At 39.1% G+C, this 27,197-nt stretch overlaps 4 protein-coding genes across 5 annotated transcripts; 3 read left to right on the top strand and 1 right to left on the bottom strand.

Moving 5' to 3' along the window:
* Positions 1-892: 892 nt before the first annotated feature.
* LOC146581650 (leptin receptor overlapping transcript-like 1) lies at positions 893-8,269 on the bottom strand. The gene is made up of 4 exons (XM_085285611.1): positions 8,121-8,269; positions 7,406-7,481; positions 5,380-5,566; positions 893-3,763 (listed from the first exon to the last, which is right to left on the bottom strand). The coding sequence occupies exons 1-4, from the start codon at positions 8,134-8,136 to the stop codon at positions 3,647-3,649; spliced, it is 396 nt and encodes a 131-aa protein (XP_085141737.1). The 5' UTR covers positions 8,137-8,269; the 3' UTR covers positions 893-3,646.
* A 386-nt stretch (positions 8,270-8,655) lies between these two features.
* On the top strand, positions 8,656-17,677 carry srp72 (signal recognition particle 72). The gene is made up of 19 exons (XM_085285513.1): positions 8,656-8,802; positions 9,257-9,377; positions 9,591-9,711; positions 11,286-11,429; positions 11,588-11,699; positions 11,798-11,829; positions 12,133-12,257; positions 12,400-12,457; positions 12,563-12,694; positions 12,780-12,908; positions 13,416-13,488; positions 13,754-13,818; positions 13,968-14,063; positions 14,234-14,337; positions 14,483-14,560; positions 14,949-15,086; positions 15,269-15,306; positions 15,619-15,778; positions 16,631-17,677. The coding sequence occupies exons 1-19, from the start codon at positions 8,703-8,705 to the stop codon at positions 16,809-16,811; spliced, it is 2,007 nt and encodes a 668-aa protein (XP_085141639.1). The 5' UTR covers positions 8,656-8,702; the 3' UTR covers positions 16,812-17,677.
* A 1,243-nt stretch (positions 17,678-18,920) lies between these two features.
* Positions 18,921-20,721, top strand: LOC146581652 (snRNA-activating protein complex subunit 1-like). Of its 2 annotated transcripts, XM_085285534.1 has the most exons (2): positions 18,921-19,230; positions 19,312-20,721. In XM_085285534.1, exons 1-2 carry the CDS (start codon positions 19,018-19,020, stop codon positions 20,113-20,115), a joined length of 1,017 nt encoding a protein of 338 aa, XP_085141660.1. In that variant the 5' UTR covers positions 18,921-19,017; the 3' UTR covers positions 20,116-20,721. The 2 variants fall into 2 exon arrangements, with proteins under 2 accessions (XP_085141660.1, XP_085141652.1); XM_085285526.1 differs by having other exon boundaries at positions 18,921-20,718.
* A 799-nt stretch (positions 20,722-21,520) lies between these two features.
* On the top strand, positions 21,521-27,055 carry arl9 (ADP-ribosylation factor-like 9). Its single transcript, XM_085285548.1, has 4 exons — positions 21,521-22,025; positions 23,532-23,709; positions 23,857-24,032; positions 25,111-27,055. Exons 1-4 carry the CDS (start codon positions 21,738-21,740, stop codon positions 25,285-25,287), a joined length of 819 nt encoding a protein of 272 aa, XP_085141674.1. The 5' UTR covers positions 21,521-21,737; the 3' UTR covers positions 25,288-27,055.
* Positions 27,056-27,197: the final 142 nt, after the last annotated feature.

The following is a 27,197-nucleotide window of genomic DNA, read 5'->3' on the forward strand; positions in this document are numbered from 1 at the left end:
TACAATCGAAGACATTTTTTGGATTAGGTTTACATTCATGGATATTTAAAATGAAGACAGCCGCAAAGCTTGTTACAAGCCCAGCAAAGGAACACGAAAATAATAAATAATAAAATATTGAAATTATTTTAAAAAACATAATCAAAATAAGTTGATATTTTAATTAATTAACTGGTACTATTATTTATTTAGTTTGCTTTTTCTGGTGACAATCTGCACATTTTCCACCATAATGGAGAACCATGTCCCAAAGCAAATGTAGCAGATAGCTATGAGGCTCAGAGATCTCCATTTTGGATCTACAATCAGGCCTAAAAAGGCAGGAGAAGAACAAAGTGATCAATGTGGAGCACTGATAACCACGCATGGATCGCCATCAATCAGGATTTGATTATCTGAATGCATCTGAATAAAAAGTGAAAGTGAAACAAAAAGTTCTGCCACTATCAAAATTTGTGTTCATAACTGCAGAGCTAGAAAATTAACTGGGAGATTTTTTTTTGATAAGTTATTAAAGCAAGCAGGAGATATTTACCAAACTTCTGAGGAGTGACACCTTTCTTCTTTTTATTATTTTACACAAGAGTGAACTGGATATTTGGGGGATTTTGTGCAGTAGGTTAGACAAAAATAAGACACTGGAAGACATCGGAGTCCGTGTTTCTGTGTCTTTAAAAATAACTATGGAAATGTTAAGCATATCAGAATACTATTCTTGCAACCTACAGAGGGTTTATGAGACGTTTTCGCTGTTTTTTTTCCCCTCACACTCATGAGCGTCTCTTAACAGCATCACTAACTCACTCAGTTATTCCCTCTGAAGACAAATCAGCATCTCTCCACCTGATACAGTTGTGCTAAGTGCATCTGTAGTCATTCAAATGAAGAAGACTTTCAAAAATGGCGTTTATTAAAAAAAAAGAAACCACCATGCTGACTTCCTCATCTTCAACATAACAATTGAGATAGAAAATGGCGTTGAACCTTGACACAAAGCATTCAGTCAAATAAATAAATACAACATCCTTCAAAGATCTGTGAGAGAAACCTAAGAATAATCCCACATCTTCACGCCAGACTGACAGTTCAGAATTAACGGCAGACTACAAAACAGAAAATCTGAGAACATTTAGAACACGTTTAGCTAAACGTGTCATACAGATGCGCACGTCCCAGAAACACCACGCAGAGTTACCCTGCTTGTCTGAACCACAGACAGGCTCACAGACTACCACCAGAGGATTCATTCATGGGATTACATCGTGATACGCACAAATCATGTCAGTAGTACATTTTAAAGCATGTTTTTAACATAAAACAAAAATCTGCCGTCAATGTGTTGCTTTTAAAAATATTTGTATCTTTCGTAGGGCTGAACGAAGGCCGGAAATATGAGCTCTGTGATCACAAGTTCAAATTAACCCAGCAAAGGTCAGTCAGCCCATATATTTCAGCCAGAGGGTCACTCAAATGGTTCCTAATGATTTTCTTGGATGGTCTTTGACTAATGCAGGAAATACTGTAAGAGTCATACTCGAAGTCTGATTTGACAAAGCTCAAATACAGATCTAATTAATTGACCATTAAAGACTGGAACAAAGGGGTACACAGCTATAATACAGCTCTGCTAAAATACCTAAAGTTTACTTTTTAAATTGTAAGTAAAGGGAAATTAAACTAAAATACAAAATTACCAATATTTCTTAACAAAGAGTAGTTAGAGCTCAAAAACTAACTCTAAAATCACAAATAGCTTTAAACTTTAGTTGTATGGATTAAAACAAATTCAGTAAATTCTGATTAATGTTGAACTTTGGACTTGTTGACAGGCTTGGTTTTCTTTCAGAGCCCAGATGTCCTCCTGTGAAAGTTCTTATGATAAGCAATCAATCACGTCTAGCTTCATATGCAAGACATGTGAGCGAGTTCACCAAAATGCTAAACAATTCCTGTAGGACTGTTTCTGTTTTATTTGCTGGATGTGTGCTTCTAAAACCCTAAAAATACGATTTAAATATGGAAATTAAACTGATTGACGGCCAAAACGTGTGAAGATGTCCACTGGAAATTTGCATGGAAACAAAACATTGGATTCTTGTAATGGCTGGAGAAACTCAGAGATTTTCAAACAGTGCCTTCTACAAAAAAACAACAAAAAAACCAAAAAGAAAAAACCCAAAGAAAGCAACAAAACACACCTGAAGCTCCATTAGTCACTGCAGTTCTTTACAGGGTAGCATTTGCTTTACTCTTTGTTTAGTCACTACTAATGCAGTTTAAATGTAACAGCAGTCTGAGGCGCTGCACCTGACTGACTGCAGGCCCTGATTATCAAGAAGCTGCAGCAGATTACATAAACCAGCATGCAGACTTTTTTTACACGACCCAGTACTTTCAAACTTTAATCATACGGTGTGTTTTTTTGTTCTTTTTTTGTTTTGCTGGTGTGAGGAAATACAGTATGTGCCAGAGCTGGAATGCAGAGCAAAGTCACTGGATTCTTTCACTTTGAGGGAGTCGCGTTCAAAAGCTTAAAGGCTGTTAAATGACTGACTGGGCCTCAGTTATAAGTAGCCTGGCTCTTAGGGTAGCTTGGCCGAGTTTCCAACAAGGCTGCTGTCCTTGAGCTAATCCAATGCTAGCTGGCGGCTGCTACTGGCTTTGCATGCTTTCTTGACCTAACAGAAAAACGCTAACTCACACAAACTGGAATACGAGCCAATTGGATGCAGAAAAACCTGGTGAATAAGCAGCCCGCCATGTTTGCACCTGGGAAATCACTAAGTCAGTTTAATTTGATCTCTGGTGTGATAGAGAGGGAGTTTAAAATGAATCCTTGCACACTGCTCCTGAACACCACCTCCTCACTTTGTGTCATGAGAAAAATTTATATCACATTTACACATAATGGAGTTCACATGTTAGGTACTGTTGGTGGCAATAACAGCCTGCTGCTTTCACAAGAACACTCAAGCTTAGTGTTGTTCACATTTTACTGACTGAAAGCTGAGAAAAGCCTGCATTATATCAGCTGAACTGTTGACACTCAAATCCAGTAAGACCTGTATGAAACAGAGACGTGTCTGATGAAATTTTGGCTCATATTGTGCAGATTTTTCCTCAATTTCCAGCTGACTTACATTAATTTCACAAAGAAGAAGCTCCTTCCAGTGTTTTTAATTGCAAAAAGAAGGCCAGACATTACTGACCGTATCCTTTTGGTCATTCATTTTGAAATCTTTTTAACACATCTTCAAAGATACTACACTGTAAAAGTTGTTCACCAGCTTGTAATCCTTTAAATAAAAGTGGACACATACAAAAAGATGGAAAACAAAGACTCACAGCACAAAGTCAGAAAGAGTGAAACTTAAAAATGGGAAAAAATCCAACTGAAAGTCAGCATTTTCCATCTCACTTGTGTCAGTTCAGCATGATGTGAGTGGTAAAAAAACAAAAACAAAAAAAAAGTATTGCACTGGTTTGATGTGAGTCTATGGATGGGCGGTCATCATATAAATAACAACAAGAACCAAGAACGGTAATACCATAACAGTAGTAGTAATAATAATAATAATAATAATAATAATAATAATTGTAACGCTAATAAAAACAGTTCAGACTAAGGTCCCCTCCAGCTGCCGTTTTACCACTGCTGCCAACTGAAGTCATCGTTGGATCCAAAGACCAGGAAGAAGCCCAGGATCGTCCCAAAGATGACTACGTTACCTGTTAGCACAAGCGCACATGCTCCCCAGGCAATCTGTAAAGTGATAAAGGAAATTCAGGTGAATGCTGAATGCTACAGAGCTTATTTGGGTAACTGAGACATTTTATTTTGCTGATTTAAAGACCTGCTTTTTGTAGAATTCAGCTCTAAATCATTAACATGCAAAGTACTTTTTCAGAGTTGGACAAAAAGGAACTGACAGTTAAAGTTAGACAGTTAAAGTTATCGTTCACACACCCTTGTTGCACTTTTTTCCACCTTTTACGAAACAAGGCGGTGACTCGTTGACAAGCAGTATTTAGCAGTTGCTAAATTGTCCTATCAGTTGGTGCAGTAATAATAATAATAATAATAATAATAATAATAATAATAATAATGGATTGCATTTATATAGCGCTTTCAGGGCCCTCAAAGCGCTATACAGTTCCACTATTCATTCACTCTCACATTCACACACTGGTGGAGGCAAGCTATGGTTGTAGCCACAGCTTCCCTGGGGCAGACTGACAGAAGTGAGGCTGCCATATCGCGCCATCGGCCCCTCTGGCCATCACCAGTAGGCGGTAGGTGAAGTGTCTTGCCCAAGGACACAACGTCGGGGCTCGAACCAGCAACCTTCCAGTTACAAGACGAACTGCCAACTCTTAGAGCCACGATCGCCCCTTAACATTAACTAAGAAATCATATTTAAAAATCAGATTAAAGACTATATATGCTGTTGTGCACCCTGATCATTTCATAGCATACGTTACTGTTCTTTTAATTAATTCAACTGATTATGTTATTTAGGCCCCTTTGCTGGCTGCTTTCAGCCAGTTTAAAACCAAAATAACCCAAAATTGGTTATATTCTTTTTTTCTTTCTTTGCAACAAGCTGTGTCATGAATGCTTTAAAGCAAACTGCATATAATATAGTCTACTATCTTTTTTTTTGGATGGCTGGAGAAACTACAGAGACTGCTAAGGACCAGAAAGTCAAATCAGACTTCCTCAAACTAATGACTGAGCTCCAGCACTCTACCTAAAATGTCCTAAGAAATGATGTGCTTGCATGCATGTCGCTCATAGAGAAATGCAGAACCTCTGCATTTATCTGCACAACTGATAATCATTTGAAACACTGGATGCTGTTTACAGCACCTTTGCAGTCATTTATCACTTGCTGGTGGTGAATATAATCTGTTTATAATTGGCCCTGCTGGCTGACCACACAATGAAACTGTCACTTTCATTGGGCGTAAATACTGAAAGATACAGGAAGTCTATGACCTCACAACACTATACTTGCAGTTATCTGTCAGAGTTTAGCTCTTTATTGTTTTACACTTAGATTTTTGATTAACTGAGCTCTTCTGCTTTCGCCATTTTTCCATACTTCTGTGATACTTTTGTATAGCTTTTTTTAGCCATCTTGTTTTATGTCATTGTATTTATTTTATTGAGCAAGGCACTTTTTTTTCATGTTTTGGTTGCTGTTGCTTTTAGCTTATCTTAAAACTAAGCCCTTATATAGTTGTGTGTACTTTATATAGACAAAAGTCAGAACATTTAAAGTAAGCCCAACGCAGAGGATCCAGACCCTTGGTTTGGGAACCACTGCTTAAATAACCATGCAGTACACGCTGAATTAACAGGTTTCAGTTACTTACTACTTCAGCTCTTGCAAAGACGATTGGCAGGCCGAAAGCTGAGATGACGATGCCCGTCGTGAGGAAGATGGCCAGCTCTTTGCAGGCATTACTGGCCGAGTCTGTGTCATCGACCACTCTCCGCGAGATGCAGTAAGGGATGGGAGAGAGGATGTAGAAAAAGAGCAGGAACAAAGGCCAGTATTTGCTGCAGAGAGGCGAAAAAGCGAGAGAAACAGGGGGCATAAACACCCACATGCTATGATGACAAAGGATGCAGTGAAGTGAATCGAAGGATAAAGAAGGAATCGCTGCTGAGCACTCCACACGCCAACTTAAGGGGTTTCTTTCATAAGGCAGGAGCTACGTTTCTGTAACCTCTAGATTTGAATACAGATCAGATGCAGGCCTGATGCAGGAGATATTTCACTGATGAAAAACGAACAAAAAAAATAAAACTGTAAAAATAAAACTGTGTGGAAAACATTGTGCTATATATATATATCCAAGGAATTACGCATTTTCTTGTCACTTATAGGCTGATAAATACGCATTATGCTGAAGTGAAGCTGTTATTTACTGTAAATACAATGGCTGAAATGCAAATTAGATGAAAAAAGGCCAAATATGTTGCTGTTGCTCATCCCACATACAGCAAACGAGAAACTGTCTGCACTCATTAGAATAATAACCAAGAGGTGTGATGGTGTGCACACACACAAAACTGATCAGGTTGTCTTGTAAGTAAAGAGTATAATTATCCTGCAAACTGCAAGAACTTCTATTAACCTAAAAGTGTATATAAAGTGCTATAATTCTAAAACAGGCTTTGTACTATGGCTGTGCAATTACACATCACTTAAAATTATAATACACAGATTATTATAACAATATAGCTGAGATAGATGCTTATTTATTTTTTTTCTACAGGTTTAGTTCAGTTCACATATATTTAATTAATTATTTATCTTATTAAGGTGAATTATAATTAACGTTGATGGCAAAAAGTAAGCTTGTACTTTTAAATAAAGCCACTGTTTTTCCAGAGTGTGAGTAATTCTAACAAATAACCATTTCTCATTAATGGCCAAACTAAATGTGATTTCAAAACTGAACAGCCTTACTTTTATAAAAACATCAGTAAATCAGCCTACTTACTGGTTTAAATCGCACCTTTCGAACATTTAATACCATCAAGATTCCAGCTTCAAGAATAAGACTAAAACTGTCCTGAACACCATCGGGAAACATCTAAGCAGCACATCAATTTAATGAAAATGATACAGTTTTATTACAACATCTTCCCATCCCGAAACAATTGTGCAACATTTTTTTTTTCCAGTTTACCTTCTTATCTTTACACAGACTGCATGTGTAGAATTTCTCCAGTCTAACAAACCACTAACTGCACTTACACTAAAAGCCACATGAACACATTAACACAGCACTTTTCCTATCACATACATCATATGTTTAACCTCTTCACTCTTCTCCACTAGGATCATTTTCTCTGTTTGTTGCCAGTGTACATTCATAGACCTGAAAAACCAGGATTATTTAATCATCAAACAGCTTCATATGACCACTACATCTGATTGGCAATGTTAGGATGAATTAAGCCACAAAAGGTAAAGATATCCTGGGTATGTTGAATTTACCTCTATTTTTTTGTTATTCTTTTTTTTAGGAGGGGGGTGACACGTGAAGATGATGTGAGTCACATTTAACCTAAAGTTATGATTGTTCAAAAAGGCATGAGAAAATAAAGTAAATTTAAAAGTACCAAATTCCAGCCCACATTTATGTACTTCAAGAGCCTGTAACTCTGATAATTGCTTAATTTAATGCAATCCTGCTTTCCTCCACTAAAAGTGGTCAGGTTCTGTCACACTTCCCTGGTTTTATATGGTGTCCTTATGCTCTAGATGTTCTAAGAACGCTAATCTGGTCATGAATGCAGCTATAGTTAAAGCTGTGAAGCTGTGACGGGATCATCAAAGGTGCCAGGAAGTACTAGGCTCACATGGTCTGTGATGGTTATACTTACTCATACACAGGGAGGGCACATCCAAGCATGAGGAACATGAGGCCGATGGCCCCTCCAAAGGAAAGGCTGATGAGAGCTGCAAGAGAAGCAGAGGATAGGGGGACCCCAGTGTTAGCACAGGGTATTATCCACAGGAAATCACTAATCTCATGGTGGCTGCAGGGCCCCTGGAGATTTGGGGCTACCATGTGATGAATCAGCTGATTTCACGTGTGTGACAGCTACGTTAGCAGCATAAACCCTGCTAACATGGGTCCACGTTAAACCCAGACAGCCATAGTCCGTGCGGCCACTGGTTAAATTCTATTAAAATCCCAGCGGCTGCCTGGAATCAGTCAGCGGCTGTGGGAAGTTAAGGCGCAGCTAGCATTAGCGTTACGGTTATTTCTGCGTTGTTGTAGTATTAAACAAGAATGGCGTTAACTGTGGCGCAAGAATGCAGCACGCTGCACTGCTACATTGTTTTCATTACGAAACGCAGAAGTTGGTTTGGTTATTTTTGTTATGTTGCGGTTGCGGTTGCCTCTACCGAAACAGTGCAGGTTCATCATCGAGCTAATGCTAACGTCTGTCAGTACTGGCCCTGCGCTAACTCCTTCTATCGTTACTTATCTGAGCGTGACAAACGTGCCTTGTGCACATTTTGTTGAAATTATATAAACAGAGGCTGAGTTCAGAAGCTTTCTGAAGGGAATGAAAATCCCCTGCTGCTTACCTTTAATCCCGGCCATCTCTGCTGGACAAAAGCTCGCCACACAGCCCGGACGAATGACAACAGTCCCCCCTCCTTTGCTCGGTAGCCGAGTCCGACCGAAGCCAACCGAGTCTCCCCGTAGCTCCTACCCTGGCCACCGTGCTGCTTTCATATGCTGACACAAATGTAGGAATTCCGATAATTACCACTACGATCCTAAAAGCACCCAAATTAAAAGCACTGACACCGCAGAACTGTTCGTTTTAGAATTCTATAAACTCCTCCAAAAGTATTCATAAATATAATTTCCTTAATGTGTAGGCTAATAAATGTAGTTTAATATAAAGTACTATGTTTGCACTTCAATTTAACGTGTAGTAGGGTTTAGCCGTGAATGCGTCAGTTGCATGCGTCATTTTGAAATTAAAAACTACATGCCCCCCAAATAGTAGGCTTTTATTAACATTGGAAGAGCGTCCCAATTTATGACTACGTTTCATTTATTCCGCACAGAAATTATTTAAAAATTAATAAACGTATTTGTTGCTGTCCCGGATGTAAATACATTCTGTTTCCGGCACCGAGAGCGTCCACTCAGCGGAGATGGCGAGTGGAGGAGTATCTGTGGCTTCTCTTTGGACCGAAGTCAACCGCTGCGGACAGAATGGAGACTACACCAGAGCCCTCAAAGCTCTTACTAAAAGTAGGTATACAGGCTGACTCTGAAAACGGAACCAGAGAGCGGACACGCGGCGGATTTTCCCCTCTGCTCCCGCAGAGCAGTACCAGCTGTTAGCATGTGTCTGAGCTAACGGCAGTCAGGGTGTTAAATACACCCGTGGAGCTTCGTGTATTAAGCTCTGATTAACGATGTGTAATAAACATATATATATACCTGCTGAATTAGCTATTTGTTGTGTGACTTTGAGCCATCGTTAAATAATATTTAGCCCCCTAAATCCACTGTCTCATGACTGACGTGTCCCTAGCCAACCACGACAGCTAACCCATGATTAGCCAGGCGGCTGTCCTGGAAACGTTAAGCGGCTGCTTTACACTCCTCTGTCCTTGCACAATCACATCAGCGTCAGGGCAAAATCTTTTTTTTGTTCGTAGCGAGTGATGTTCACTGCTGTTTTCTTTCTGTCCTGTCGCAGTTTTACACGAAAACAGAGACGATGTGACGGCACTGCACTGTAAAGTGGTTTGCCATATCCAGAATGGGAGCTTCAAAGAGGCGCTAAATGTGATGAACACCCACTCAAAGGTGCTCGGCAGGTAAGCGGCACGCTGTCACTCACCTGTGCTTGACGTATAAATTACTCCTGTAGTTCACTGTTGAAATTTAAGTGTCTAACGGTGTATAGTTTCACAGCAATTCTGCCATGCTCTAAGAAAAACGTACAAAAGTCTTGTAAGGTTTGTTCTTTATGGTGTGTTGCACATTTAAACCCTTTTTCGGGGGTGGATGGGGGTCTTTTTTCCACTCAGTGAGGTGGTGTTTGAGAAGGCATACTGCGAGTACCGGCTGAACAGAGTGGAGAGCTCCCTGAAGACCATCGAGAGTGCTCCTGAGCAGACAGACAAGCTGAAGGAGCTTTACGGTCAAGTGGTGAGGCTTATATTATATTATATTATTACTGTTTGTAGTCATGCAGTTGATGGAAGCTGTAGGAAAGAGTTGATGAAGCTAGGTTAAGACCTTAAGGCACTATAGAATTTTGCTTTAAGAGCGGCAGAGAAATATGTGAGGGTAGTGTAGTACATGTATGAGGACAGTAAGGAGGTGGCAATAGAGACTTGCAGGTCGACAGATGAGGTCAGGCAGGAGCCTCAGTGGACTGATGTTCACAAATAAGACTGATTTGTAGTAAGACAGAAATACAGCAAGACAGAGAAGCAAAACGGAATATATGATGTAACAGTGAAGACGCGAGGAGCAGAGGTGTATCTTGAGTAGTTTAAATATTTGTCAGTCATCCAAAGCAACACACAGTACACCAGAGAGCTTTATAAGAGAGTGTAGGCAGGGTGGAGTTAGTGTTTGCAGTGATTTGTGACAGAAAGATAGCAGCAAGAGGGAAGGGGAAGGTTCACAAGATGGTGGGGACTTCTATGATGTATGGTTTGAAGATGTTGGCGACACTGACCAAAAGAACGGAGAGCGAGCCGAAGATGTTAAAATTTTCATTGGGAGTGACCAAGATAGGAGTTAGAGAGGCAAGGCTGAGATGGTGTGGACATGTGCAGAGCAGGGATAGTGGATATATTGGAGAAAGGATGATGAACAAGAAGCTGCCAGGCAGGAGGAAAAGAGAAAGACCACAGAGAAGTTTCATGGATGGTAGTGAAGGAGGGCATGCAGAGGGTTGATCTGACAGTAGAGTATGCTGGAATATGGTGAGATGGAAGCAGATGATCCCTAAAGGGAGCTGTTGATAGAAGTAGATTATATTACTGTATTTATTTATTTTTTTTTTTTTAAAAAAATTTTATACAGTTTAGTGTATATTTACTGTTTGTGCTAAAGAAGTCAGTCATTGGTCATCTACTTGTTGAAAAGAGCAGCAAAGTTAGAAGAAAAGAAAGTGTTGAGGCCTTTAAAGCTGCTGATTGTTAATATGTGGCATTTTAAAATCTGATCATCTAGCATCAGAACTGCAAACAAATCATATTCAAATTAAACGGTATACAATAAATGCAAACAGCTTGCTGTTTGAATATGTGGCTTCTGTATTTGAAACATGATTGTAAAAACATTTAAATGTTGTTAAGTAACATTGTAAAAAAGCAGATAGCAAAAGTGTAATTGAGCAATTTTTCTCTGAAACGGAGACATCAGGGTTGTAGAGCGTAGCATTTTCACCTCTTAACGCCACTGCTCTATTTATGTTTGTCTTAAAGTAACTTCAGTGTTGTTAAAACTATCCCCAATATTTGTGAATATCAGCTTGTTACAATCTTTATGCAGTCTGTATGATTTACTATTATTATTTATTACAGTGAGACATTCTTTTGAGAACACAAGTGTTTTGGGTTTTGTTGGTTGGTGAGTGAGAATGAGAGATTTGTAATAAATGGTCAGCTTGGCAATTTCTGTGTATTTCTAACAGGATATTATTTTCGTCTTGTTGTGAGAAGAGTGACGACGTCTGCTAATCTGAACCAGCTCTTTTCTTTGTGCAGTTGTACAGACTGGAGCGCTACGATGAGTGCAAGTCTGTCTACACGGATCTGATCAGGAACTCCCAGGACGAGTACGAAGAGGAGAGGAAGACCAACCTCGCCGCTGTGGTGGCTGCAATGAGTCAGTGGGAGAAGGCTCCAATGGTAAGCATTCATTGGCACAGTTCATCAGTCAGCTTTTCATTTGAGTTTTTAAATCAAAAACTTACTCCCTCCACTTTGTTGCACAGAACTGGAGTCGGACTGTTTGAGTAGAACTAGAATAAACTCATGTTTGAACATGTTATGTTTTCCTTTTGCAGGAAGATCTGGGTCTGCCTGAGTCAACGTATGAGCTCTGCTACAATGCTACCTGTTCTCTGATTGGCCAAGGAAAGCTTACAGAGGCCCTCAATAAACTACAGCAAGCAGAAGGTCAGTTTATATTCAGTCTCTGCTATCAAGCTGGTGTTTGATGTATTTTTAAAATGATGTAATGACCTCAGACATAAACTGATCATTTCTTCTGACAGAGCTTTGCAGAGTCTCGCTGGCAGATGATTCTGTAAGTGTTTTTGAGACCTATTTCAATTTCACTTCTAGTAATTTCACCTAAACGATGGTCCAGAAGTATGTCACAAGTCTAGTGAAATTTAGTCCACTCTTAACATACTTTTAAGTCTTAAAATATTCTACATTTATGCATTATTTACATAAAAATTGTATGGGAATAACCTTGCTGTAATCATATTTTGGCCATATATGTATATTGATATGCTAAGCTTGTTCATAATTATCTTGTATTTGTAACACTTAGTTTTCACCGTTTTCCAGCTAATCACCATCATTTCTTGTTTGTCCCTTTCAGGATATGACTGAGGAGGACATCCAGTCGGAGCTGGCCGTCATCCATTCTCAGATGGCGTACGTCATGCAGTTGCAGGGTCGCACAGATGAGGCTCTGCAGCTCTACAACCAGGTCATCAAGCTCAAGTGAGTTGTGGCATCATCGCATCAAATTTAGTCTCAAAAAAGATGATGGGGATGCATTTAGACAGTTCAGAAGCATCTAGAGGCAGGCATTAAGTTGTTAAATAGATTTTCAGCTTGCTCTAATTCTTTGATTTAATTTCAGGCCATCTGACGTGGGGCTGCTTGCTGTGACTGCCAACAATATCATCACCATAAACAAGGTGGGTTTGAACCTCCCTGAAATCCACTTTCAGACGCTAAACAGGGATCATAAAACTAAAATTTCAGCCACGACGCTGGTGCTAAGGCTCGGTCTCTTTCCTCAGGACCAAAACGTGTTTGACTCAAAGAAAAAGGTGAAGCTGACGAATGCTGAAGGTGTTGAGTACAAGCTGGCAAAGAAACAGCTGCAGGCCATTGACTTCAACAAAGCCTTGCTGGCCATGTACACTAATCAGGTACGGGTGTGATTGGAGGAGGAATGAAAAATAATTAATAATAGGTAATTATTTTCACACCGATGGTGCTTTTGCCCGTTAACAGGCTGACCAGTGCAGGAAGCTGTCATCCAGTCTTCAGGCTCAAAATCCAGGACATCCACGGCCGGTCCTTATCCAGGTGGCTCAGCTGTGCAGAGAGAAGCAGCACAGCAGGGCCATAGAGCTGCTCCAGGTATTAATGATGCACACTGCTCCTTATTATGAGAACCGATACACATTCTCCTCCTTTTGTCTGATTATGAGAAAATGATCAAATGATGCACCACTTAACCTAAAAAATCACAGTGGTGAAAGCTGATTGAATATATAGTTAATATCGCACTTTAAAAATCCTTCAATGAAAATGTTAAAAAGTATAGAAGCAGAAAAAAGTACTGAAAGATTTGCTTTTTTCAGTTTTTTTTTTTTTTGTTGTTTGTTTTTTAAAAGAATTCATCTACGAAATGTTTTCACTGTGGTTGTGTGGTTTTTAAAAATACTGAAAAATGTCTTCACAGTTAAAAGTGATGCTTAACTGTGAAGACGGGAATACAAAAAGGGATACAAAAAAAAGATGCCCTAAAACACTTACAACACTATTGGGTTTGGATGAAAATGTTCGTATTTTGTCCTTCAGTAATTAATAGTTTCATTAATTCTGTTAACTGATCTTTTTCTTTTCTTTTTTTTTATTTTGCAGCAATTCTCCGATCAGAATCCAGAGAGTGCGTCTGGCATCAAACTGACAATGGCACAACTCTATTTAGTACAAGGTAGTGATCTGCATTCGAACACACACACCCCGCTCTGTCTTACTGTTTTTTTTCTCTGTGGACGTGATAGTATTTCATATTTCTAGCTTCCTAAAACAAACACGCACATTGATTATTATCGCCTGAGTACTGAAACGACAATAATTAATAAAGAAACAAACGAGTGCAACTTCAAAAGGTTTTTTACCTTTAAACTTTGAGCAGTTTAATTTTGATACATGCTCCTCATTAGGTGTTATAATCCAATGAATGGTTTGGTCTTCAGGTCATGTGACAAAAGCCTGTGATGTCCTGAGGTCCATTGAAGAGTTCAAGCACAAACCAGGGATGGTAAGACTAAAGATGCTACTTTGACTTTTTTTTTTTTTCTTAAATTGTTGTTTTTCTTAATTAAAATGCCCCGTTAATGTCAAAATTGTTGACTTTTACGTTTTTTGTTCTCTCATATATTTATTTTGACCATGTCATCGTCTCTTCAGGTTTCAGCTCTGGTAACAATGTACTCCCATGAAGAAGACATCGACAGCGCCATCGATGTTTTCAAACAAGCTATTGAGCATTACCAGTCTGAACAGGTTTGTGTGTCACGGATGGTGGTTCGTGTTGTTTAAGTCTGAACCACTGTTTTACACTTTAATTTCTGTTGTGTATAGGTCAAACACTTTTTAAGTGTGCATTTTGATTTCAGTTAGCTTTCATTTTAGACGTGTGAACGTGTTCCCACTGTGTCTTTTCTCCTACACAGCCTGGATCTGCTACACATTTGGCTCTTGTAAGAGAAGCTGCCAATTTCAAGCTGAAGTATGGACGGAAAAAAGAAGCCATTAGTGATCTGGAGCAGCTGTGGAAGTGAGTTAAATCCCTGCTAAACACTCGGCTGGTTCAACATGTGTCAAGTCTTTTTAAATCTCACAGATGCTGGTTTTATTTCTTTATAAAATATACCTCAAATGTCATCAAACAGTTTTCATAAAAATCACTTTTCTCAAAACAGACAAAACACCAAGGACGTCCACACATTGGCACAACTCATCTCTGCATATTCTCTAGTGGACACGGATAAAGCCAAATCGTATCCTTTCATATTATTAAATACAACTTATGGATGCTTAAACGGTTTTGTTTTGTTTTTTTTACTAACTGGAACATATTTGGATTCTCAAATAACATTTGTTTTGTGAAAAATATCAAATATATTCTGATTTTAGCTCCTTCAATTTGAGGATTTGTTATTTTTCTCTGTGGGAAACTAATGTTTTTGTGCTTGGAAGTCAGAGAGAAAACAAAAAAGATAAAAAGACCTTCTTTAGCTCATTTTCAACAAAGCTTGGTATTATGTTGACAAAATAGTTTATTAATTTTACAAATGATCCATACCTTATTGAAGTAAATGTAACCCAGGAAGACCAGGATGTAATCTGGATGTCAGCAGTTGTTGCATCCTTAGCTTTTTTCTACAGGCTCAGCAAACACCTACCGTCTGCAGACACCATGTCTTTCAACGTGGACGTTGACGAGCTGGAGAATTCCCACGGAGCCACATACGTCAGGAAAAAAGCCGCTAAAGTCGTGGGAGAAAACCCTCCCAAAGAACAAGGGTAAATGTCTGTTACTCTCTTCTGTGGCTACTTTTGTTATTTTTTTTGTTTTTGTGTTTTTGTGTTTTGTTGTGTTTTTTTTTTTGGGGGGGGGGGGGGGGGTTGTAAACAAAACATTCAAAAGAACGAGGGACACATTGACAAGTTTCTTTGTTTTTTTTCTCCTTTATTTTCTTTAAAAGCCATGGTGAAATCAAAAAGAAGAAGAAGAAAAAGAAAGGTATGTCTTTCAATCACTTGCTAAGATTTAGATTGAATCTGTTCTGGAAGTTTTTATTTACACATACAAAAGGCCATGAAATTATTTCTTCTAAATGAGCAAAAACATCTAATTGTATCTTTTTTGTTCTCCTTAGAGAAAAAGAGTTTGATTAATGATGTAGGAAATTCAAATGCACACTGAGCGGCCAAAACATTAAAACCACTGTTAGGAAAAGAGAATAATTCAGATTTTTTTTTTGTTTTCTCTGTTGAAGATATTTTGTCTAGTTATTGCTCATAAAGTACTCACACCATACCATCTTCCTTTTAGGAAAATTGCCCAAGAACTATGACCCCAAAGTGACCCCTGACCCCGAGAGGTGGCTTCCTATGAAGGAGCGCTCCTACTACAGAGGGAAGAAGAAGGGCAAGAAGAAGGATCAAATAGGAAAAGGCACACAAGGAGCGACGGCAGGAGCTTCAGCAGAGCTGTGAGTAAACTCCGCAGTCACACGCACAACCAGCCGAGGCGCCTGGGTGCAATTTCCTGTAATTGTAAACCCAGTTATTAACGGCACTAATGGAGGAAAAGCAACTGAGATTGTTCTTTTGTTTTCATGCCAATGAACTCTGAAATCAGATCAGAGCCGCAGCTGCTTTGCGGGAGGAAGGGCTCATCTGTTGTTGAGAACAAAATTATTCTCAGTCTCTCCTAAAGGAGAAATCCATCTGCCACCATTCATCTGAACTACCGCAGCTCCAAAACAGAACAGGGGAGAGAACGACTCCATCTACAACAGATTTTTCTGCACATACCCTCACTTTTACTTTGAAATTTCAATTGCTATTAACCAGCTACTTACAGCCCTTGAGCTTGAGTTTCCCTATTAGCAACTGAGCAGGTTACTCTTTGATGCCCTCCAGTTTCTCTTTTACAGAAGCTAAAATTATTTATTAATAATCCTAACAAAGTTTGTGCTGTTGTTGCACCACCCAAGGATGTCTGAAGATGCAGATGCAACTTATTGCTCTTATTTTGAAAGTTCAGTCGCCGTTAACCAGCTGGACTTGGACCCTAATGGCAGGCTGAGCAGGTCACTGTTGAAAGTCAGTTATTCAAACATGGATGATAAACTTATCAAACATCATGCTGCTACCTGAATTTATAAATACATGAAAAGTGGAGGTGGTGGGAGACACTGTCCAACAAAAGCTTTGTTGCTAATCAAACGTTTATTTCACTCATCCACGTCACAGAAGGAAACTCAGATCCTGAATAAACAAACTCAGCGCTATAATTTTCCGGCCCTTCTAACTGCACTGTGGCTCTTTTCTCTCTTCAGGGATGCCAGTAAGACTGCCAGCAGCCCCCCTACCTCACCGAGACCAGGGTCTGCGTCCGGCTCTTCTACAGCCCCCGCCAGCGGCGTAGTTCCCCCACGACAGCAGAAACCGTCGTCCTCAGGCGCCACTCGCAAGAAAGCACCGCAAAAGAAGAAGAAAGGAGGCAAAGGAGGCTGGTAGACAGTGGGAAGCAATGTGAGGAAGAAGGCTGTTGGCATCTGAGCAGCAGAGAATTTAGAAGCTTTTTTTTTTTTCCTTCGTTTTTTTAAAATTCAGTTTTATTTTTTTTTTCTTTTATTTTTTCTGTTCAGGTCATTTGATCAAACCAAAATCCTCCCCGCTGCTCATCGACACCATGAATCTGACTTTTTTTTACAAAGTAAAGGAGAAAAAAAAGAGTTGACGATTGAAAGGACAGTTCCACTGAAATTGACTTTTTGTTGCTCTGCAAAACCAGCGTTTGTTTTCACTGAATCAATAACACCACAGATATCCATATTCTCATTAAATGTCCATTGAATTGTCTTCTTGGCTGCATATTTCTACACCTTAACAGTTGCACTGTATTTAGCATTTTTCTTTATTTTTAAGCAAAAACAAATTCTGATCAATCAAAAATGAATTGTTTAAATCATGTATGCATTAAGGAGCTCAGTCATGTCTTTATTGCATTTTAAGCATTGTTAAGTACTCTTAAAACAGCGAGTATCCTTTATTAGAATTAGGGGAGTTATAAAACTGCTTTTGCAGAGTAACTCAAAGTTCAGAATTTAGGGTAATGGTGCTTAAACCTGTTGAGTTTCAGTATTAGCGTGTCCAGCTCCACCTGATAGTTTCACCTTTCTTTAATATTTCAATGTATTTTCAGTTAGCTACAGTAAAGTAACAGATATTTATTTTTGAATTTGTCTGAATTCAAGCAAAAGGATTTTGATTCTGTCACATGCATGTGTTCAGAAAGACACTATTTTGGCCAAACAGGTTTTCATTTTGTTAAGTCTAAATAAAACTGAACAGCGATGCTCCTGCTGTGAGTTTTTTTCCTAGTATGGCTCATTTTGAGGCTTTGTGCATGAATGGAGATGTTTATAGAAGAGACTGGATGTATTTGTTGATGTTTACTGAAAATTCTCTGCTGGTCTTCTTAAAGATGGGTTGCTGTTTAAATTTTATCCATCACTCCAAAGTTCTTACTCTCACACATTAGAAAAAAAATTTCACCTTAGAAGCTTTTTTTCAGGGGCAAATTTTCCATGACAACATACCTCCTGGGGTCATTAGAGCATACACTGAACGTGTATGGAGAATAGTGGATGTGCTGGAAAAGAGGAAGACCACAGCTATGAATGTGAGATGGAGCCAAATGATCCAGATCATGATGAAGAAAAAGATCATAACTTTGACATTTAAGACTAAATGTAGCTGAAATTAAATTATGCAGTGCTTTAAAATGTCCTGTTAATGTAATATTTGGGGTTTTTTTTAATGGTTAACGCAGGTCATTTTTTATAATTTAAGTAAAGGAAGTTAAACTGCACCTTAAATTTTCTCATACTTAATAATCTCTGTTGCTCTGTGAGATATGAAGCCATCATGTGGTCACAGAGAAAAATTACATGTGTAGCCATTTATTTAAAATCTCCAAAAATCCCTTTTTTGCTTGTTATTATAGGAGGAACTTCTATTATACTGAAAATCAGATTACCGTGGTGTGCTTGTAATATTTTAATCCAGCATTTTTGAAAAAAAACAACAGAATAAACATGGATTTCACTTGCTGTAGTAGCACATAATCTAAAGGTCACTGGTGCATCATTTCTAAGTGATTAACAGCAACAAATGTCAATTTACCAACCAGCTGGTTCACTTCCTGATGCTCTTGCCTGGACTCTGCCTTGCCTCTCTAACGTTGGTCCAAATCCACTAAATCTGAGCAGTCCCTCTGATAAGCTTCTGTCTAATCTTGTCCACCCTGGTTACTCCCAGTCTTACTTTCAGTTCTGCCATGTCCAGCTCACCCTCCTGTCTTTTTGCCAGTACAACTCCATGCTGGTCCTATTCCTGCCTACCTACCTGTATGGCATGAGGTTGCCATAGCACTGCTTTACTCTTACAAAATGTCATAAAAAAGGAAATGTTAAGTTTGTCAAAATAAGCTGTTATTAAGAAAAACCCAGCCTCTCATTGTGCAAAGTCATCCCCTGGGCTAAGTTAGGGCCCAGTATGTTTGATGCACCTGGTTTAAATGGTTTTTACTTGGTACATCCTGCCACTACTGGGCGCTCTTGCTTGGTAATTTGCCATCAACGCACTACACCTGCTTTGACCACAGCTCACTTGTGGAGCAGCCAGCCTGAGTGAATCTCTGTGGGTTTTGGATGAAACGATGCCTCGTTTGCCGTGTGTTTACTCAGACTTCTTCTATGGCCCTCTGACTGAAGATGTGGAGGAGCTACTGGGGCGCTTCCAGCAGATAGACTCGGTCAGGTATGAGGATTTTTCAGCCCTCTGGAGGGAGATGGGCTTCTCTGATCTCTTCATTGGCACCATCAATGCGGGTGAACTGAAGCGGTTCTGCAGGGTGACTCTGGCCACAGCTGTAAAGTACTTCCTACCTCCATACAGCTACCAGATCCGAGTGGGGGGCTTGTACCTGATGTTTGGTTTCTACCACACACAGCTCGCCGAACCACCTGTGATGATCCGGCTCGCTCTGAAGGACTGGACCCACGTGCAAGCCTTTCTCAAGGAATCTGTAGAATCCGGCCATCTTGATGTAGTTTATATCTACAAGAAGCTTGTGGCATCCAAAGCCATCCACTACACGGCCATGCCGCATTTTCTGACCTTCCAGAAGCAGCAGAAGCCAAAGAAGGACCATGTGTGCCCTGAGTTTCTGAGCAGGACAACCGCGGTGCGTGAGCTCATCAGTGCAGACACCCTGGAAGAGATAGCCAACCTCCAGAGCCTGTACGAGAAGCTGAAGGAGACCACCAAGGATGTGGGTTCCCAGATCACAATGACCCACAGAGACTTCACCTCACGCCTGAGAGACTGCATGTCAGAGTTCATCACCTGGCAGAACAAAACGTTCACCTCACAGCTACTCAAAGACAAGAAGGAAAGAGATGAAGAGGAGGAGGAAGAAGAAGAAGAGGAGGAAGAAGATGAGAAGGAGTCCTGCAGCAAAAGAGCGAGGCTTCTGTCCTCCATCAAGCAGAAGAGCTACAGCAATGTTCAGAAGGCGCCCAAGTCCAGGAGGCACCAGCAGGGTGAGCCAGCGGACTTGTCCAGTTTGGGGACTGAGCAGGTCCAGCGGGTCCCACAGAAAAAAAGACCACCTTCTCTCCGGGCCCGGACCTGGAAGAACCTCGGGGTGAAACAACAGGACAGCAACCTGCCACCCTGGCTGCTGAGTGCTCCTGAGCTGGAGGACGGGGTGCCAGTGAGGAGGACCAACCAGGCGGAGCCCTACAGGATGTGAAGGAGGAGGAGAGAAGATCATTAAAATAATTTAATCTACTATGTTTGTCACTGTTCAACTGGAATAAGTTAAGAAACTATAAATAAATGTTTTTGTTATAAAAATCATAATTTGAAAGGCTTCAATATATCTAAAATAATTTTTCTATACATTTTCGAATCTAACATTAGAAACCAGTTAACTGTGTTTTGTGTTAATTTCATGTTAAACTGTTGCAGGTCTGAATCCTTTTGTAATCCTTAATGAATCACTTACATGCTTTAAAGCCTCTGAAATCACCCAGAAGTGTATTTTAATACCACGGGTGGAAATAGAAAGAAAGAATAATATAATAGGTACCACCTTTGCAATGGGGAAAAAAAATAAATGAGGAGGAAACTTTTATCATAGTTAAAATTAGGCTATAAGAATTGTAAAATGAAATAAATTTCGTCTTATTTATTTGATTTAGCCTGTCTTTGTGTTACTAAGCGAGATTTATTTACATTTTTAAGGACCACATTGTAACCTTTTTGAGTTTAATTTAATATAAAGTCTGAATTACCTCTGGAGTTTTCTCCTTTGATTTGTATAACAAAAACAATATAAAATAAATTCTGAGAATGCATCTAATTCCCTATCCATTTGCAAAAGAAAGGGGGGGGGGGGGGACTAAGAGTGTTTTTTTTTAAATATATATTTAATTAAAATGTATGGATCCCAGTCTTTAAATCACAAAATGCTTAGATGTTAAATAAGAAGGGAAGGATTTTATGTATGCGCTGTTATTCAAGCAATTAAAATGTTAAACATTTTAATTTCAGTTTTTTTTTTCTTGTGTATGAGTTCAGGTATCTCCACTGCAGGAATAGTAGTTCATTTTATTAATGACACTTGGGTTAAAGCCACCTAGCGGTCTGGATTCAACCCTTTTGTAGCCAATTTGATCCCCAGCTTGCTATCCCTCCTTCAACATTTTCACAATTTTTTTTATTCTTGAAAATAAATATTTACTTTTTCCAACATTAAAAATAAAGAAGGTGTGACATTGGGTAAAATTACAGTTAAACTAATATTAGCACTTAGCTCAAATAAGTGATCAATAAAATAACATGGAATAATGACAAAATGAAAAAATATGGGGTAAAAATAAAAATACATAAAACCATCAAATATCGCAAATTAAATAAAAAATTATACTTTGACTAAGCAGGATAATTAGAACAGTTACCGCTTCTTTTTTTACTGCAGTAATTGTTCTTAAAATTTAAACTTTATATTGGCTACTAGTAATTTATATATTTTAAATGCAAGTGTATTATACAGTAGTTGGACACCCTAGCGGTCAGAGTGCGAATAACAGCGTTAAAGAAATGGTTGCATTAAAACATTTCAAGATTATTTTGCGCCATCTGGCGGCCGGTCTCAGAACTGCATCAACACCTCCGCGCACTTTATCCGGAAATATCGTTTTGAGAAGTTCCTCCGGAGCTTCCGGTCTGTTAATCCACTTGTTGAGCAGAGCAGAGGAGAGGGGCGGGGAAGCGCTTACGGACTTACATTTTCACCAGAACTCCAATCATGTCGCAGGCAAACGGGTAAACGGCGCCCAGACAGAGCAGCAAAGCCGGCAGTTGAGCACCATGTTGAGTTTGAGCAGAGCTGGTATCGTCGGCGCCTCCGTCGCTGTGGCGGGAGGAGTCGCTTATCTTATCTGGAACTATGCGTCCTCCTCCGGGGAGGAGAAGCCCGAAACACGCCTGGGAGAGGTCGGTGAAAGTGACAGAGAGCAGCGGGAAGGAGAGAAGGATGAAATAAGAGAGGAAGAGACTCCGGTGATTAAAGCTCAGCAGCAGCAGACACAGTGTGCTGAGCCCACAACGGCCGTGGTTGAACCTGTAGCAGCTGCTGAAGTTCGGAACACATCACAGGTAACGTTCACCGGACACACCTGTGTGGAAATGTTCAGACTGCTGCTCCTAAAACACTACATCTGTGCCTTCACCCCAGCTGCCCCCCCCCCCCCCCCGGGTTTTACACTTAAGACGAGACGAAGAAGCGTTTCGGTAAAATAACTTATTTTACATGTTGCGTAAAGTTGTACATATTTCAGCGGCAAATGCATAGGCACGTTCTTTGGGGTTCCCACGTGGTGTTCTGGGAAATGTAGGCTGTTCCATTCAACTCAAAGGCGGTTTTCGGGACAGTTTAGTGAGGCACATTTTATATATTAATTCATTTTTTTTATTTACATCCCAAGAGAAGTTATTAAATAAAATAATTAAATAAATACAAAAGTTAAAAAAAATTTCACTGAGTAAATGGACATTTTGAAATATCTAAAATAAAATATGGGATGTGTAAACCAAAAAAGAGATTTTTTTTTCTTTTAGGTTATTATTATTATTAGTGCATATTACATTTTACTAACTAAACTAAAATAATGTCTGAGCTCGACCTACTGGACGGAAGCTTATTATAGTTAACTTAAAAAAAATCTGTCTAATTGTATTTAACGAATATAAAAATAATAAGAAAAAAATTTGAAAAACTAAGTATTTTTTAAAAAAAAAGACCAATTAAATGTGCTAAGTTTTGTTATTTTGGTTAAGACTGGAATCAACTGCTTTCAAAAAGTTCTGTGTTTATATTGTAACATCTATAGTCAATTTCCTAAATCCTGCATCTGGCATGTACCCCAAATACAATAATACTTTAAAAGACTAAAACTCTGGCCCTGAAACTTACAAAAACTAAACTAAAACTAATCATTTTTCAGACAATAAAAATAAACTAAAATGAGCAATCACACTCTGGAAATTAACTGAAACTAAACTGAAATAAAAACAAAAGTCAAAGTGAAATAAATATAAAAACTAATCAAGAAAATACAAAACTATGATAACTCGGCCTGGAACAAGTTAAGAGACACTATTTGGCATGATTATGAATAAAGAGTAAAAAGGACCTTCCTTCCAAGATTTAACATGAGAAACAGGAAAAACTGCTTATTTCTGCACAGTTCTACACTATGTCGTATATTAGACCTATTCACAGTATTTTTAAATACTAAACAAAATCTGAAACATTAAGACAGTTGTTTGGTATATATTATCAATATTAGCTGTTCCTAAATAATATTTTTCTAAAGAATTATATACATTTTGGCATTTCTTTGAGATTGAGAAACTGTCTACAGTACTTCTAGCCTGAGATTTATTTTTAATTACTAACCTGCAATATCAGTTCTGTCAGCTAACATCTGATTTTCTTCTTAAGATAATAATTAAACATCTTTTTTTGACTTAAATAATTTTTTTAAATAAAACTCAATTTTTACATTTACATTTCCTGAACCAATGACATCATAGAGGAAATAATCCTTTTTAATATTGGTGTGAATATCAGGCTCTGATCCAGTGTGGTCTGTGTTCCAGTCCCAGCCTGTGGAGTCAAAGGGAACACAGGTTCTGGTTCTGGGTCTCGATGGATCCGGAAAGACCAGCCTGCTGCAGTCTTTGTCCACCGGCCGCCTGGAGCAGGACATACAGCCAACACAGGGCTTCAACGCCGTCTCCATCAACAAAGATGACTGCTATATCGAGTTTCTGGAAAGTAAGCCTGAGCCCATCTTTAGTATGCTCTGTCTCATATGATCCAGTTGAAAATCACATATGTGTTGCTGTATAATGCATAAAATGTAACAGAAATAAACACGGGAGTTGTATTTGAACAGTGTGTGTTGTCTCTCTCTTTTGACAGTTGGAGGTAAAGAGGATCTGCGGCCATATTGGCAGAAATATATCCCTAAAGCACTGCTGCTGGTATTCGTAGTCGACTCGTCCAACCCGCAGCTCTTTCCAGTGGCAAAGAAACACCTACACGAGCTGCTGGCCTCTCGTCCAAGCCTGCCTTTAATGGTGCTGGCCAACAAACAGGTGGGCGTGAAAGAAACAAGTTCAATTGATTTGTTTCAGACTTGCAACTGATGCAACTAAAGTAAACACAAAATAGAACTGGCTTTTAATGTGAAGAATTGCATTTATTTATTTATTTTCTACCCTGAACTCCTATCTTGTAACATGTCAACAGCAGGAAACAACAAAATAGAGATTTTCAGATATCAAGCTAAGCTGCAGCTGCCTGAAGTTTGGAGAAGGCTGCATTAGGCTTCGATGAACACACCTCATCACAGTCTTGTGATCACTCTCACTAAGCTCCTCTGTACGACATGTTCAGCTTTTTAATAAAAGGCATGTCTGTGCCACATAAACATTTTAACATGCACCAGTGATGTTACTGGTAGATGTGTGCTCCTTCCCTCTGCACGAGCTGTGGATAGCGATCTAAAGGATAGAACACCTTGGCCAGGGTTCAAAGCGAGCTAAGTTGATCTGAAAATGTGATGTCAACAGACTCCATGCACCGATTAGCCATGAGAGCAACTTGCCCAGACGCTTGCAAAGAAAAGCGTCTGGGCTTCTTTAAGTTGCTTGAAGACATTTCACCTCTCATCCGAGAAGCTTCTTCTTTGATCCTTCTCTGAAGAAGCTTCTCGGATGAGAGGTGAAACGTCTTCAAGCAACTTAAAGAAGTCCAGACGCTTTTCTTTGCAAGCTCCTTTCACTACGATGACCTGGATGACTGAGAACCTTCACAGACAGGTGTTTTAAAACTGAATGATGTGGCAGTCTATCACTTGCATTTCCTTTTGATTTGTATCTGTTTGCATTTTCTGTCCATCTGAAAAGCACGTATGTCGATTTAGATGTCACAAAATAAAATCTGAAAGATGGCTTCCATCCTTTTCTCATTTTCATATTTTGGGTTAAAATCACTGAAGCAGCAAACCCTGCAAATTTTATTCTGCAGTAATTTGGTGGTGGATAAAATGTCAGCAAAGATTTCTCAGACATTACGCCCTTCAAATAAGTTCATCTTTATATTTTTTTATATAATATAGGAGTATATCATCCTTATCTTACTTAATGCTCAATGTTTTTTTTCTTTCTCCAGGACCTTCCAGGTTCCTGCGGCATCACTGACCTCCACGACGCTCTGTCTCTGTCCGAGCTCGGCGACCGGCGCTTGTTCCTCATCGCTACCCACGTGAAGGAGGGCGAGACGGAGCTGAGCTCTGGCGTGCAGGACGCTCAGGCCCTGATCTCCCAGTTGGTTTGTGACGGTTTATGAAACGCACTGTTAACTCCTGTCACTTAATCACATTCAGTGAGCTCTTTGCACTTTTTTTTTAACTTTACTGTTTTCACTACGTTTGTAGGCTAAACCTCTGGTATTTATTTCTGTTGGTATTTCACGTTTGTGAGGAGGAAAAAAACCCCTCACTGTTTGTTGGCCTGTTAAATTTTTTTTTATTGATTTGTGTCAAACTGGGAGAACACAAAACCATTATCTCTATTTTTGTCCCAGCAGGTGATGTGTGGAGCCACAAATGTTAACATTTACAAGACTGTTACTGTGTTTTAAATTTTTAATTCCTTCTAATGTTGTTTGGAGCTGCAGTTGCAGTAGTTTTCAAATCGATCTTAATGATTTAAATGTGTCAGCGTATTTCATACTTGCATACAAATCTCAAGCTGCTTAAATTCGTCATATCAGCTGAGACAAGTGGCCCAAACTAACTTTTACTGACTGAGATCTCAAATTAAAACATAAAATTTTGTGCTTTTGGACTGTACACCACCACAGTGAACATCAAGTCCAGACTTTCAGTATTAATTCGTGGGTTTTAATAGAAGTGCTGCATAAACTGTTGAGGAATTACAGCCATTTTTATACACACCCCTCCTTCTCCATACATTTCTCTACCCATTATTCTGTTAGTTAGTCTTGGTTTAATCTGTTCAAACGTATATATATTTATATGATTTTTGACAAAGTATGATCGGGCTTTCCTGGATTGTACACTAACAGTGATTTGCCCACCTCCCTGAGAGCAGTCTTGACTGGTTAGATAGTAATGCTGTTTCGTAACCATGGAAAGAACTCTGGGATCATTCTCACTGATTTTTCCTCCCCGGTCTTCCAGGCCTTTAGGTTTTGCTGAGCTGGCCGATACCGCATTATTGATTTGGCCTCTCCTCAAGTGTTTGCTGTCTCTCTGATAGGTGTAGTTTGGTTTTCAGATCAATGAAGACCTTCTCCGCTTTAATCGACACTTCTTTGGACCTCATATTGAGAAATCCAGTGAACGGCTATCAGATGCAAGTTTAACACTTGGAAGCAACTTCAAATCATTTATCTGCTTTCTATTGAAAAACTAGCAGGGAATTGTTCATCAACTGTCCAATTACTTTTGAGACTGGACTGTGTATTAAAAGGCTGTAATTCCTAAACAGTTGACATTTTTTGTTGAAGCCCTTAAATTTAAGATAAAAGTCTGTTCTTCAAACACATCTGGACTGTTTGATTTAAAATCCTCTGTGGTGGTGTATGGGAAAAGGCAAAATTACAACAACAAAAAATTCATGAAAGGTTCAACTGTTAAAATGTCTGAAAGTGACACCATTTTGCCATGTGGGGCCGCTAAAGTGCAAACTTTGACTCTGTTCTGCCGTTAATATCAAAATCTTGAAACATTTAAGCATAACGGAAAAAAACTAAAAGACATGGCTCTTTGCTGCAATACTGCTGCTTTATTTTGAGTTTATTATCGCTCAGGAGTGTTACAGCTTTAAAAACACACGTATGTAACGCGTTCATTGTTATCTTATTCATTGTGTGTCGTCTTAATGCTTTAAAAAGGAGTTTGGTTTTTTATCTTAAGAACTGAATAAAACGAAACACCTTCATATGTAACACTTTGGTGATTTAAAAGGGCGCATTACTTTTTGTTTTTTGTGACTCCTATTTTTCCAAAACCAAAACATGCATTTTACAGTAATGTGTAAACAGTTTGATGATGTCTTATTGGCCATTATTTCACATTTAAATAAACAGTTTCCACTGAATTATTCTTTTGCATTAAATCTTTAGTGTTTTGAACCACTGACCTTTCACATAGTTTTGTTTACAACAGCACAGCTCTGTGTCGTTGCTCATGTGAGCACAAAGCCTCATCACAAACATAGCGCTTGACATTT

This window comes from Mchenga conophoros, linkage group LG2, assembly GCF_057382185.1.
Source record: "Mchenga conophoros isolate Kocher_MC1m ecotype Shallow Benthic linkage group LG2, M_conophoros_male_GT1.1, whole genome shotgun sequence".
NCBI lineage: Eukaryota > Metazoa > Chordata > Actinopteri > Cichliformes > Cichlidae > Mchenga > Mchenga conophoros.

What these genes read in the sequence shown, in the direction of transcription:
- LOC146581650 (XM_085285611.1), bottom strand. An exon ending in TGTGCCCTCCCTGTGTATGA is followed by an intron (nt 5,567 to 7,405) that starts GTAAGTATAACC and finishes GCCTCTCTGCAG; the next exon opens with CAAATACTGGCCTTTGTTCC. An exon ending in TCTTTGCAAGAGCTGAAGTA is followed by an intron (nt 3,764 to 5,379) that starts GTAAGTAACTGA and finishes ATCACTTTACAG; the next exon opens with ATTGCCTGGGGAGCATGTGC.
- srp72 (XM_085285513.1), top strand. Translation starts at nt 8,703, where the DNA reads ATGGCGAGTGGAGGAGTATCTGTGGCTTCTCTTTGGACCGAAGTCAAC. An exon ending in AGCATTACCAGTCTGAACAG is followed by an intron (nt 14,064 to 14,233) that starts GTTTGTGTGTCA and finishes TCTCCTACACAG; the next exon opens with CCTGGATCTGCTACACATTT. An exon ending in GACACGGATAAAGCCAAATC is followed by an intron (nt 14,561 to 14,948) that starts GTATCCTTTCAT and finishes TTTTTTCTACAG; the next exon opens with GCTCAGCAAACACCTACCGT.
- LOC146581652 (XM_085285526.1), top strand. Translation starts at nt 19,018, where the DNA reads ATGCCTCGTTTGCCGTGTGTTTACTCAGACTTCTTCTATGGCCCTCTG.
- arl9 (XM_085285548.1), top strand. Translation starts at nt 21,738, where the DNA reads ATGTTGAGTTTGAGCAGAGCTGGTATCGTCGGCGCCTCCGTCGCTGTG. An exon ending in AAGTTCGGAACACATCACAG is followed by an intron (nt 22,026 to 23,531) that starts GTAACGTTCACC and finishes TCTGTGTTCCAG; the next exon opens with TCCCAGCCTGTGGAGTCAAA. An exon ending in CTATATCGAGTTTCTGGAAA is followed by an intron (nt 23,710 to 23,856) that starts GTAAGCCTGAGC and finishes CTCTTTTGACAG; the next exon opens with TTGGAGGTAAAGAGGATCTG.